At 36.5% G+C, this 12492-nt stretch overlaps 1 protein-coding gene across 3 annotated transcripts in view; it reads left to right on the top strand.

Annotated features, from left to right (window-relative positions):
• LCORL (ligand dependent nuclear receptor corepressor like) overlaps positions 1-12492 on the top strand; it is an 82015-nt gene that overhangs the window by 36239 nt on the left and 33284 nt on the right. For all 3 annotated transcript variants that reach the window (XM_086611654.1, XM_086611655.1, XM_086611656.1), the window contains exon 5: positions 6199-6453. In XM_086611654.1, coding sequence (XP_086467780.1) covers positions 6199-6453 — 255 coding nt within the window. The remainder of the gene's footprint in view (positions 1-6198; positions 6454-12492) is intronic.

The following is a 12492-nucleotide window of genomic DNA, read 5'->3' as shown; positions in this document are numbered from 1 at the left end:
TTTGTCATCAAACATTGATTGTATCCATTAAACAATATATCTGAAAACCAGATGCTTTCTTCCTAGGAATGACATCTCTCTTTACCCGTTTGGTATTGTAAGTGGAGTAGACTGTGATACTTTTTCCACTTACATAACATTAAAATACATACTTTTTTTTTTGTCAAAGAAGCAGTTATGAGGAAAAACCACAATTTACTGTAAAAAATACATTAGTCGTCTTTTACTATGAATGCTATAGAATGTGACATATGTGATCATCATTACATGGCAGAACAATAGTTGTTTAAGAACTTGATCAGACATTTTGATCATGGTTTATTTATTTTCTGAGTTTCTAGTGATCCACATTTTATGTTCTTGAAAGTTGTTTTTTTTTTTATATAAAAAAAAGAAAAGGCCATTTAAATACATTCATGGTTTTGAATCAGTGTCTGTCTTCAGGACACGATCCACCAGGAGAAGATAAAAACCTGTAAAGCTTTGAGCTTTTGTAGAAATTAAGGAATTAAGGCATAAAATTAGAGGGAATAAAATGGTCAGGATGACTTGAATCTGCTTGGACAGTGTATATATAATTTTGCAAACCTATGAAAATGTAATCTTGCACATGTTATCTGAGACTACCCAAAAAAAATGTTACTTTCCAAGGTGTAGATTTGAGATATACGTGCTCTTTGATTCAATACCTGCAATGCCTCTTTATTAATAATTTTAAGAAATCTAATTTGTCCTTTCAAAGTCTGAAAGGTTTATTTTAAGATCTGAGAACTCTGTCACAGCTTGTGCAGTAACCTTGTATGACATCCTTGCTATCCCTCTTCAAGTTCATCAGGAAAGAATGTTTAGCAGGATTTCAGCTGCTTGCTTAAGGAAGTAAAATACACTTTTTGTGTTGCCTGCCTGCCAGTGCTGCTAATCTGTGCTGACTTCTGAATTTCTTGGTCATTTTCAATTACGTTTAAGAAAATTCTTAGAGATATGACTACATATAGAGTAATGAAAGTTACTATCTGAGTAGAAGAAGGAAAAGCATTGAATGTTTACAAGAAGAGAAAACTAGAGTGAACTTGGCCCTTATTGCTTCTGTTTGTTGATCAGTCAAGTTAGATAAACTAATCATAATACATGGCGGAAAAATTGGTGTATTCTGTTTTTAACTTGCTGGTGATCTGACAGTGAGCTGGAGAAGTTTACGTGTAGAGCTAAGAATATTGGTGGGACAGTTTGGTGGTTGTTGAGGTGGGTAGTTCTAGAAAACGTGGCCTTTTTGTGAAAAGGGGAGAGCTGGAGTCAATGCAGGAAACGTGCAACCGGACGTTCTTAGTTCTGCTGCTCACACAACAGGATTGTAAGGTACAAGGGAAGTTGTGATTTCATGCTGATTTCCACTGCCTTTTGGTATTGTATCAGAAGATAAATTAAGTCACTATTTTGACTTTTAAATGAAAAAATACTGGTTTTCAAGAAATAGAGTACTATTGTGGAGCGCTATTTTGGGAGCTTTTAACTCCTTGTCTGTTGCCCTGGCAAATAAACGTGCAAGTCTGAATTATCAATTAAATCAGTTGTTAGTTTGTACATTGCAGTGTAATGATCACACATGGTATTAATGTACAGAATAGTTAAGAATATGGATTTGAATAGTTACAAGGTGCAGTACATAAACTGAGGAAGTCTTAATCCTAAATGTGAGCTTTGAATTAAAATAAATCATTGTAATTAGTCATAATTACACATCTTTACTACTGCCTGCTCTTGCTTTCTGACAGTGATCTTGACAATCACAAGCAAGAAATACCAGATTGTATCATACTAACGTGTCATTTAGCTTTCTCTTATCCTGATAATATCAGGAGGTTTACAGTGAACCAAGAGAAACTAGAGGAACATCAGAGCTATCTTTTACTCCATGTCCTTAAAGACTGTTCTGCTGGGTTTGAAGTAATATGTATGTACATACATGATCCCTGGAGTAAATACAGCTGCCTTGTGTTGTAAATCAACTATGTGAAAAATAAAAGCTTAAAGATTTAAAACTTTGTAAGTAGCTATAATCATGAATCCTGATAAAACATCTTAGAATAAAAACTTTTTAGGTCATACAAAGTATATCTGGTGCCATCTGCTGATAATAATTAAGAAATATTTACTGGTGATACTAAGGTCAGACACCTAATACTTGTCTTACCCCAAAATACATTAAATTGCATTTAAAAATTTTATATGACTGATTACAAATTTTCTGTGTGTAGTGAAACTTTACAACTGTGAACTTAAAATTGCAGGTCTCTACATGTTTTCATTGCATGCTTGTGTAATAATACAGACTTACAGCCATTGAATGTAAGTAATTAGACTTTATGTAATACACTTCAAGTGTGTACCCTATTGCAATCACTCAGGAGTCTCATACTGATAAACATGTAAAAGTTGCACTTACTCTTAAAAACTCGTATTTCCCTTCAAAAATCTATAGAGTGTGAAGATAAAATAGTATATGAAAATATCACTCTTTCTTCTTTCCTTTGAATGTATAACATCTTTCATTTCTGTTTCATATCATTTGAAGAGCTGTGGGAAATTATTTCTAACTTAAATATACTCTAAATTATGTCTTCCTCATAATACAAGTTATGCATCCACAGCTTCATTCTCTATTAGGAAGCAAAGCAGCGTTAATAGGAACAGATCAAGAGCAGCTTTCCAGTATTTCTGAGGAGGTTGCTGAGAAGACAGGGTCAAACTCTTTCCAATGGTGCATGGCAGGAGAATGGAAGATTACAGACAATAGAAATGAGAGGTTCATTTTTATGTAATGAAAAATGAGGACAGGCAGTGGAACAAACTACTCGGAGAGGTGGTACAGTCTCCATCCATGGAAGTATTCAAGACCTAACTGGATAAACCCCTGAGCAACCTGATTTGATCTCATAGTCAACCCTGCTTTGAGCAGGCAGTTTTAATAGAGATGTTCCAACATGAATTACTATTTAATGACTTACACAATAGAACAGTCAATGCCGAAGGTGTGATAGTGACACTATTTGCATTTATGGCAGTTGAGCGTAGACTAACTGTGATCTAGCCCTTTAGATTGAATTTGCATTAGCAGCAAATACAATGCACGCCTAGAGCACATCTTCCAGATTGTATGCTCTGAGATACCTTTTTAGAGTCAATTAACTTAAAATCTGTAAACTGCCAGTAGCTGTAGCGGTTGAATATATATGAAATTTTGCTGCATTTATTCTTCTATAGAGAATATTTGGAAATTATTAGGAAAAAAAAAATAAAAACGAATACTAAAGAAAATATTATAAGAGCAAAAAAAATAAATCCGTTGTCATCCCAACTAGGTCAAAAGATAACTTTGTTCCTGATGGAAAAGTGGGCTTCTGCTGCAAGTGTCTAAAAGCAATTTGAGCTTGGATATTACCAGTGTGAAGAGTCTGAAAAGGAAAAGGCAATAGAAACTTGGCAGTTCTGAAGGAATTTTGTCTTGCAGCTTTATAATAGTTGATGCTGGAGATGGTGATTAATAAGCAGAAATTTATTCCAGGCTGTTTTGTTTTCCACTAATGGTAAGCGTCCCCCGTGCGCTATGGTCTTTAGCTTTTTAAAGGCACAGATCATACCAGGGTGTAAAATAACCATCTTTCTCGTTTGCACTGATGATCACCTGTTCTCCAAAAGTCGTCTTAGAAGTTTTTCTTGGGTGCATGCACCAAACGAATTTCTCTGTATAAGCAGGGTCGTTCCAGACCAGATACCTGGTAGTCTGTTCAGTGTTGATGATGTTTCGTGTATTTCATTTTATATGAGTTTCTTGATTGCTGACTGTCAGATTTTGTTTTTACTTGTGTTTAGGTTTGTTTTGGTTTGGTTTTCTTTAAGCTAAGCTATTCATCAGTAGTTTTCATTGTCTAGAGCTACAATTCCCCTGTCATGCAGACACTTGTGTTCCTAGATAATTCAGTTTTTGAATTCCGTCTCTTAACTTTCTTAGTTCTTTTGTTATTTTTGCATATACATTAGCATTTTTACACCTGTTGCTTTACTACTTCAATATCTTTTGTTGAATTTTTTCTTTCCTTGTAAGATTGTCTCTAGGATGATAATATTCCAGTTGAACATTTATTGGATTCATTATTTAGGAAAATATTGGGGGAGGGGGTGGAATCAGGAAATACCGATAAACAAAGAGTATCTCTGCCTATGTGTTACATGATGGGGAGAGATCTTTTTCTTTGCAGGTATCCTCCATCATTTAGAATTTCACCTCACACCTCTGCTTTAGAAACTCCTATCAATTTTAGAAATTTTGGTAGAGATCTGGTTGAAAGATTGTCAGAAGATAGAGCTTCAACTGTGATCAGGCTTGTTTTGTCATGCCTTGCATAAGGTCTCTTGAAGCCAAGATGTCTAGCATATACTTAAGTCTTTGAAAACGTTGGAGCTTCACCTTATCTCAAGGCATTACTGAAAGGCCAAACAAAAAGTATTGACAAGAAGCATCCAAACAGTTAGCTGCCCTTTGATATGCTTTAGACAGCAGATTGCATATGTGCATGTTTGTAGTTCCTTGCAATACTCTGTAGGTGAAAATGATTTCTTAAAATGAAATGTTTTCAATAAACCTGAAACAAAACAAACAAAAATCTTCTACCCCTTCATCCTAAACTTGAGCAGCGTTCTTTGATCTGTCTCGATGGTCACTGTCTTGCTAGTAGGTAGATTAATCTTCATTGGCATAAAATACTTAAGCAAATATACTATGTGATCTTCCAGACTACCTCTTGGGAAATTTACACTTTGCATGCAAAATTCTACTGATCCAGTCCTTTCAGTTTCTCCACTTTCATGAAAACAAAACTCAATTTATCATCTGTCTTACCTGTTTCAGAATTTAAGTAACCCAGTAGCTGCCACCATGTCCTTTGGCATTGCTTTCAGGCAATTAAGGCTGACCTAACAGCTAATTCTTCTGTATCATGATGTCTGTGTGTAGAGTTGAAGGAAAGAAGGAAGAGTGGGATAGTGAAATGTGGATTACTACTTTAAGGAAGAACATAGGTCTTTGGGTATGGGCAGTTGTGCTTGTCCTGTGAAATGAAGCACTGCAGTCATCCGTGCAGTACTGCATTGTTGAGTAGCACAGCTTTCTTTAACTGAGTTTCTTAACTACCTTGTTATTTATGCTAAGTTACATATCTTTATTTTGTTGATCTTTCTGGTACTTGTATTTATATTAGGATTCTTTTTTCAATGATTCGCAAATGTAGTTTCATCTATGCTTGTTAATAAAAGGTTTAACTTTTTTGTAGCTGGCAGATAATATTAAAATAAAGTCATAGGTATCTCATGTTTGATCAATATTTTTGTGTTTTTAAAATGAAACACTTCTTTCAATGGGACTGCTACATACACACAAAAAAATAGGGTACATACAGTTTGGAATAGGAGATAAAGCTTTTCTCCCAAATGTTTTCTTTGGTAGCATTTTGAAAATGTCCTGGAAATCCTGTAAGATTTTGACAATAAAAATTCACATCTTCATTGTAAAATTAAATTGCTTGTAGTAATACAATGGAACAGTTCAAGTAGCATCATACCAGTTTTGACATTGCAATCCTGAATCTACAATGGAGATTATAATCTAATATGGAGGTGAAACAAATTTTTTCTTTTTTTAATCAGCTCATCAAAAGACCAACTATTCTGTGTTATGAAAAGGATGAATCTATATAACCGCACTTTAATTTTATACTTGTTCTTTGAAAGTAACTTCTTTATGTATTAATTCATAGCTTTATTTAACTTTCACTGCTTTTTTGAAAATAATTTTGAATAACTGAAAATTAACAGTCTGTAAATGAAAATTCAACTTACCAACAATAGAGATTCTGTCTCTCATACGTGCATTATTTATCTACCCACATAGTTTGATTTTCATGCTATGACAGAGGAATAAGGTAAAAATTACTGATGTGTCCTAAATGTGTTCTTCCAAGTGACCTCCGGTTAGGAATGTTCATAAGAAAAACTTACTAGATGTCTGAATTAATATGTTTGTTATATATGTACTTATTACACACATTTATTGTGCTTATAAGAAGTATTTATTTAAAGAAAAGTAATTAAGTTTGAGTTTTTTTTAATACATGTGTTGCCTGTGTTGTTGGTTTTTATTCCTAGATCTTCCTCAGAACTGTGATCCTAACATTCCCCTAGTTGCTCAGGAATTAATGAAAAAAATGATCCGTCAGTTTGCGATTGAATACATTTCGAAAAGTAGCAAAATTCAAGAGAACAGAAATGGTTCATCGTTTGAACCAAGTCTGATATGTAAAAGTATCCAAATGAACCAAACGGAAAACTCCCTTCAGGAAGAACAGGATAGCCCTCTAGACCTCACTGTGAATCGAACTCAAGAACAGAATACTCAGCAAGGTAAATTTCTATATCTACTTATCTGTGCTTTGCTGTCATTTATTACCTTATTGCATCTTATTGTGTTAAAAAGGTGTGTCTGTGTAAAATAGCTATATGTTTTGTCTTCCCAAAGTAGTATAATCTGTGTATATTGGAAAAAAAAATTGTCTTATGTATTTAAAATAAGATTGAAGGAATATTGGCATTGCATCAACTTAACACTTAAAGAAAACTCATACATTTTCCTTTAAACACCAGGAAAAATGTTATGAGAACTGTAAAACAAAAAACACAACAAAACACAGAAAAAAAACCCAACAGAAACCACATTATTTCTAAAAACATTTTTCATATTGTATGTTAGCAGATAAATATTCTCATTTCTGAGTTAAATACCGCCTGCGTTAAATAAGCGGTATCAGAATTTCTCCGCTTTAGAATATTGAATCTAAGTCAGTTTACCTGTGGCTGTCACAAGTAACAGTGGATCGAGATTTTGTTGAGGAAATGGCTGTTAAGATGCTTCCTGAGAAAAGCGAGAAAGATACTGGAATTTCAGAGAGCAAAGGTCATTGTGCCTCTGTCAGCCCTTGGACACAGATTCTTTAAATACAGACTGATTGGAATGATGGAAAGAGAAGATTAATTTGGGAGGAAATTTCTGGACTTTATGTATTAATCATTATAGAGCAGTGCAACTTTCTTAATTAAGAGTAAAGCTAGAGAAAGAAAAATAAAATTTCTCATTATCATTTACAAAAAGGAAATAATTTCTTTGCCTCAAGGAATATTCCTATCCAAAACTGATAACAGTATAATTAAACGAGTGGTTTGGACTTCGAACTTGATTTGGATTAGCAGCAATTTTTAGGAAGTATTATGACTGCAACGTGCAATTGAAAGCAGTGGCAGAAGCAGGTTTTGTCTTTATAGATACAAGGGTCCATGTCAAGCCAATAATACTTCAGACCAAAGGGAAAAGTTTACCTGAATGTCGCACACTATACTAAAAAGTTAAAAGAAGGTAGAACTACAGAATTAAGGTTTAAAAAAAAAAATAAAAATATTACATTGGTCAGGGTGAAAGCAGATTTCGTATGTATGTAGTTGATGATGCAGTCTTTAATTTTATGACGCATCCTTTGGGGAGGGGGAAGGAAATTCTGACATGGATTTACCTTTCTAAACATACATATTCTAGATTAAAACTTAGGCATCCCTTTTCTTTGACAGCAGAAACATTAAGAAATTGTGGAATATCTGCTGTTACTCTGTGTGGTCAGCAGAAACCAGTTCATGCCTGGGTTTAGTGAATACCTTGTGCAGATTAAATCCTGAGAAAATCTCTTGTGCTTTTACATACCTCTGCTACGGATGAATTACAGATTTTGGAGATTTATAACTGGCCAGGTTGAAGCAGGTTTCTTTTCTGAAGGTAATAAAAAATACTTTCCTGATATTAGCACTATAGCCTGTTGCTCACCTCAACAGCTGCTTATAAAGAATAACTGGTTTAAAATGTCCATGAGGGAGCAAAGCATTAAAGACAGGTTCTGGCCCTTGCTGAGCCCAAATAAATCTTTTGAGCAATGAAAGGGAAAGCAGAGGGTGAATGGGGCAGGGATGGGAGGAAAGTTCTGCTGCCATCCTCAGCTATTTGAAAAACCTATTGATCTTTTGTCCAGAAAAAGCTTGAAGTAGGGAGAGATTGAGGTCTTTCAATCCTTTTTTTTTTTTTATCATTTGAATTGCTCTTAGAATGAGGGCAAACAGAAAGTTTAGAATTGTGTGTGTTCAGCAGAACATCTGAGTCTAAAATAGTTGCTCAGCTTACATAGTTTACTATGTAAAATTTGTATACTGTGTAAAATATTGTAGATTCTCAGAATTTACACTACCGTGTTTACTAGAGTGCTTTGCAGACATTAAAGATACTAGTCTTGCTGTGAAGTTTAGAGCTACTGAAATGAGAGGAAGCATTGAAACAAGACTGTAGCTGGAGAAAGATTTCAAGCCATCTTATCTTACGTACCAAGGATGATGTATTGCACTTCCTGTTTCCCACGAGCGTACCAGTTTTGAGCTGTCTTTGCCACCACTACAGTGGAAAGCTACACAAGCAAATAAGATCAAGATGGAAAAAGTCAGCCTGCTCTTTTTATTTGCATTGTGTTCTAGGTGCAGTGTTTCATTAGAAGTTCTGTCCTATTGTCAGAAACTATGTATTATTCTTTTACCCACCCCTCAGTTCTGTCCTTTTTGCTGAAGAAAGCTTGGATATATTGAAGTGTTACATGCTTATAGTAGGGAATTGTGAATTTTTTAATGGATTTTTTAAAAAATTGTGTCTAACATTGTATACTACTTTGATCTGCAGACTTGTAAAAGCTATACCATAGTTCCCTTCTTCGTAGTGTCTTTTAATTGTCATGCAACTCTTTTTATTATTTGCTATTTGTAATTCCTGTTACAATTTCCAAATGGAGTGCCAGTAACAGAGTAGGAAGTTCAAATTTGTACATTGCTCTGATGGATCCTCAAAGTTGAGATCTTTTTAATTCAAATCCCATGAAAGCAGATAATGACCTGAATATAAATACTTCACGTTTATTTTCTGTTTAGGCAGGTACTTTGTATTTAAAGGAGTTTTCTTTGAAGTTAATGATCTAAATAATAAAACAGTCAGTCTTGTTCCTTTACTATGGCAATGATTCTTGGACTTGAGAGGAAGGGGTAAGCTTTATTTTCCAATTCACTGGAAACACTTTTTGCACTGAGCAGATCCAAGCTAGATGCTAGCTCATACCGAAGAAAGCTTCTGCCACTGAAGATGTCTGAATGATCTTAACTTCATTTTGAAAAGCTGCTTACTTACCTCCAGTATCAGCAGGCCATCTCTGAAGTACTCCCAAAATACTGAGGCCTGATACTTGCAGACCTCACAGCCCTATGTATTGGGTTTACATGGCAAGATTTTGGTAGTTGGGAGGGCTGCAGGTGACATCTATGAGAAGAGATCAGGGGCTGCCCTGTGCTGGGCACAGCTAGCTCTGCAACAGACCAGCCACAGACCAAAGTGGAGCACATTAGTGAGGTTTGAGGTGCCTCTGAAAAGATATTTAAGGAAAAACAAAAATGCTGGACAGGCAGAGGAGTGAGAAACAGCAGGGTGAACAACAAGGTCAGAGAACGAGGGAGAGGAGGCACTCCAGACACCAGAGCAGGTATTTCCCTGCAGCACATGGAGAGGACCACAGTGGAGCAAGTATTCCCCTGCACCTCATGGAAGAGATCACTCTGGAGCAGGTATTCGCATTGCAGCCCATGGAAGACCCCACAATGGAGCAGTTGGATATTTCCTGAAGGAACTGCAGCCTGTGGAGAACCCTCAATGGAGCAGAGGAAAAGTGTGAGGAAGGACCTGTAGAGAGGAGTTGTACTGACTGTAACCCCCATTCTCAATCCCACCTGTGCCACCTGGGGATGGAGGAGAGAGATAGAGGAGTTGGGAGTAAAGTTGAGCCTGAGAAAAGGTGGTGAGGTGCTTTAATTTTCATGTCTTTCTCATTATCCAAATCTATTTTAATTTGCAATAAATTCATTTTCCCCAAGTCTGTTTTGCCTGCGATGGTAGGTGATCTCCCTGTATTTATCTTGATTATCTTTTTCATCTTATTTCTCCCTGCCTCCCTGTTGAGGAGGGGGAGTGAGAGAGAGGGTCTGAGGTGAGGGTCTAGGTACTGGCCAAGGTACTGGCCACCTCTGGTACTGAATCATTCAGTACTTAGTATTTACTGGCATCCAGATATGTCCACCTGGCACTTGACTGATAGCAGAATCCCAAATGATGCTCTACTTTATTCTACATGTAGAAGTGTGGTAATTTAGCAGGGTGCTTTAATTCCTGTGCACCTTGCTGGTAACTAATCAGACAGTTGCTTCACTGTTGGTCAATTAGAAGCAACTATCTCCAGAAGTACTTGTATCTTGTTCTTTTTTCCTAATCCATGTAACTCTAAGACTGTCCAGGCCTCAAAAAGAATGCTCTGTATAGTGAAAGAAAGTTTGTTTTGCGTGGACTGCATCTAAAAAAATAGGGTGGTATTGTGTATTTTTGTAATATTACTTGTCCTCTAAACTCAGCCTATTAAATAGCAGCATTCTTGCACAGTAAAACATTGAGTGAGCAACAGTCTTGGAATATCCTGCATGAACTTCTTATTTCCTTGTGCAGTCGAGATGTTGAGCTCTTTGGGAAGTGTTCCCAGCGGGAGCTAACTTTGATGTAGAGGCTTCTTTCCCTTGATAGATATGGGAGAGTTGATCACTCTTAAGCTGCTAAGCAAAGTGACTTACAAGAGGCCAAAGTACAAACTGTACAAATAAATAATCTGTTAATTTAGCTACACAAGCTTATTCTTGTTGCTGTATCTTCTAGAAACAGTGATTAGTGTGTAAACGTAGCAGAAAAATGCAAGAGAATTTGCATAGATTTCCATGTTTCATTGATCCATCATAGATTGGAAGACATCAGAAGGTGGCTGGCAACACGTGACGTTTTGCTGTGTGAACTTTTTGTAGTTATTCTGTGGTTTTGTCATTGTTGTTGGCTGCAATTAAAGAAGTAGGAAAAACAGGGATAACCCAAGTCAAAAATTATGTTTAAAGGATTTAAAATAGCATTTCATTATCCAGTTTAACAATGTCTACGTGATTTCACCACAATTTGTAGCAAAATAAAGTTTTCTGAATAGTGGACCAGAATTTGGAAACAGTTTTTTATTTTTGAAAAATAAATGGTTTTATATCTCTTGAAAATCCACATTGAAGTTAGTATGGCACCTGAGATCACAGCACGTGTGGCCTCTTGATTGCGATGTTCAGGGCTATTTAAATAATTCCAAACGCTTATAAAAATAACCTTTTTATTTTCTTAATATGCTCCTCTTACCATATGTATTGGGGAAAATACTGTGCTTTTTGAAGGTACACAGTGAGGTTCCCAAAGATAAATTATATGAGCTGTAAATACATTCAAGAAGCTGTTTAAGGTGACCTTTTCATGCAGAAGTATTAAAAAGGTACATTTTTGAGGGGAGTAGGTGTTTATTTCTTCCTTGGCTGCCATTGTGGAAATGAGAACAACAGGAAGGAGAGCTCATGTCTGGAAATAGGACATGGTCATCGCTTACTGCTTGCCATCATGGGCAAAACACTCTGCTTGGGGAAAATTAAATTATTGCTTATTAAAATAAATATTTAATTATTAATTCAGGTAGTGGGAAACAAAAGAAACAATACAGCACCACCTTTCCTTCCCACTTTGCCAGGCTCAGCTTTGCTTCAGATTCTCTTGTGACCACCACCACCCCTGTGGTGCCAGGGAAATGGGTGTGGGATGTCCACAGTCTTGTACCTAATCATTTCTCACTGCCATTTTCCTCTGCCATTGGGCTTCCCTCTGCTGTTTGTCGTTCTTCTTTTTTCCCTTTTTCTCTCCATCCACCACTTCTTGCTCTTTCTTAAGGGCTTTCAGTTTCCCGGGGGCTCCCCACAAGTGGCTGCAGGGCTCAGCTGTGCCCTGTGGTGGGTCTGTTGGAACTGGCTACAGCCATCTGTGTCCTGCACAGGGCAGCCCCTGCCCTCTTCTCTCAGGTGCTGCCAAGCCCTTGCCATGGACACCCAATAGATGGCCATATGCTTTTCATCTGGCAATTTTTCATTTTGCAAAATAGCACACCAGGTCAGCAAAAATGGGCTAGTCAAAGCAGTAGTAAAGAATTAATAAAAGGCCTCGGTGTTCTTACTGATAGTTCTCTGCAAACACTGTTTCCACGTGCAGCAGCACAGCGAACAGCAGGGCATCATCAGGAAAAGTGTTGAAGGCCAGACCGTGTCATTTTGTTGCTACAAAAAACCTTCTTGAGGTTTACCACAGTAGGATAGATAAGGACAAGGGAGAGCTGTGTTTTACTAAATCTCACAGTACTAGAACTAGACAGGGCTCACTGAAACTTTTTAGAAGGGAAAAACAGATAAAGGGCGGCTTCTGAACAG

Source organism: Tauraco erythrolophus, chromosome 5 (assembly GCF_009769465.1).
Source record: "Tauraco erythrolophus isolate bTauEry1 chromosome 5, bTauEry1.pri, whole genome shotgun sequence".
In the NCBI taxonomy this organism is placed as follows: domain Eukaryota; kingdom Metazoa; phylum Chordata; class Aves; order Musophagiformes; family Musophagidae; genus Tauraco; species Tauraco erythrolophus.
This window is presented reverse-complemented; position numbering and strand designations above follow the sequence as displayed.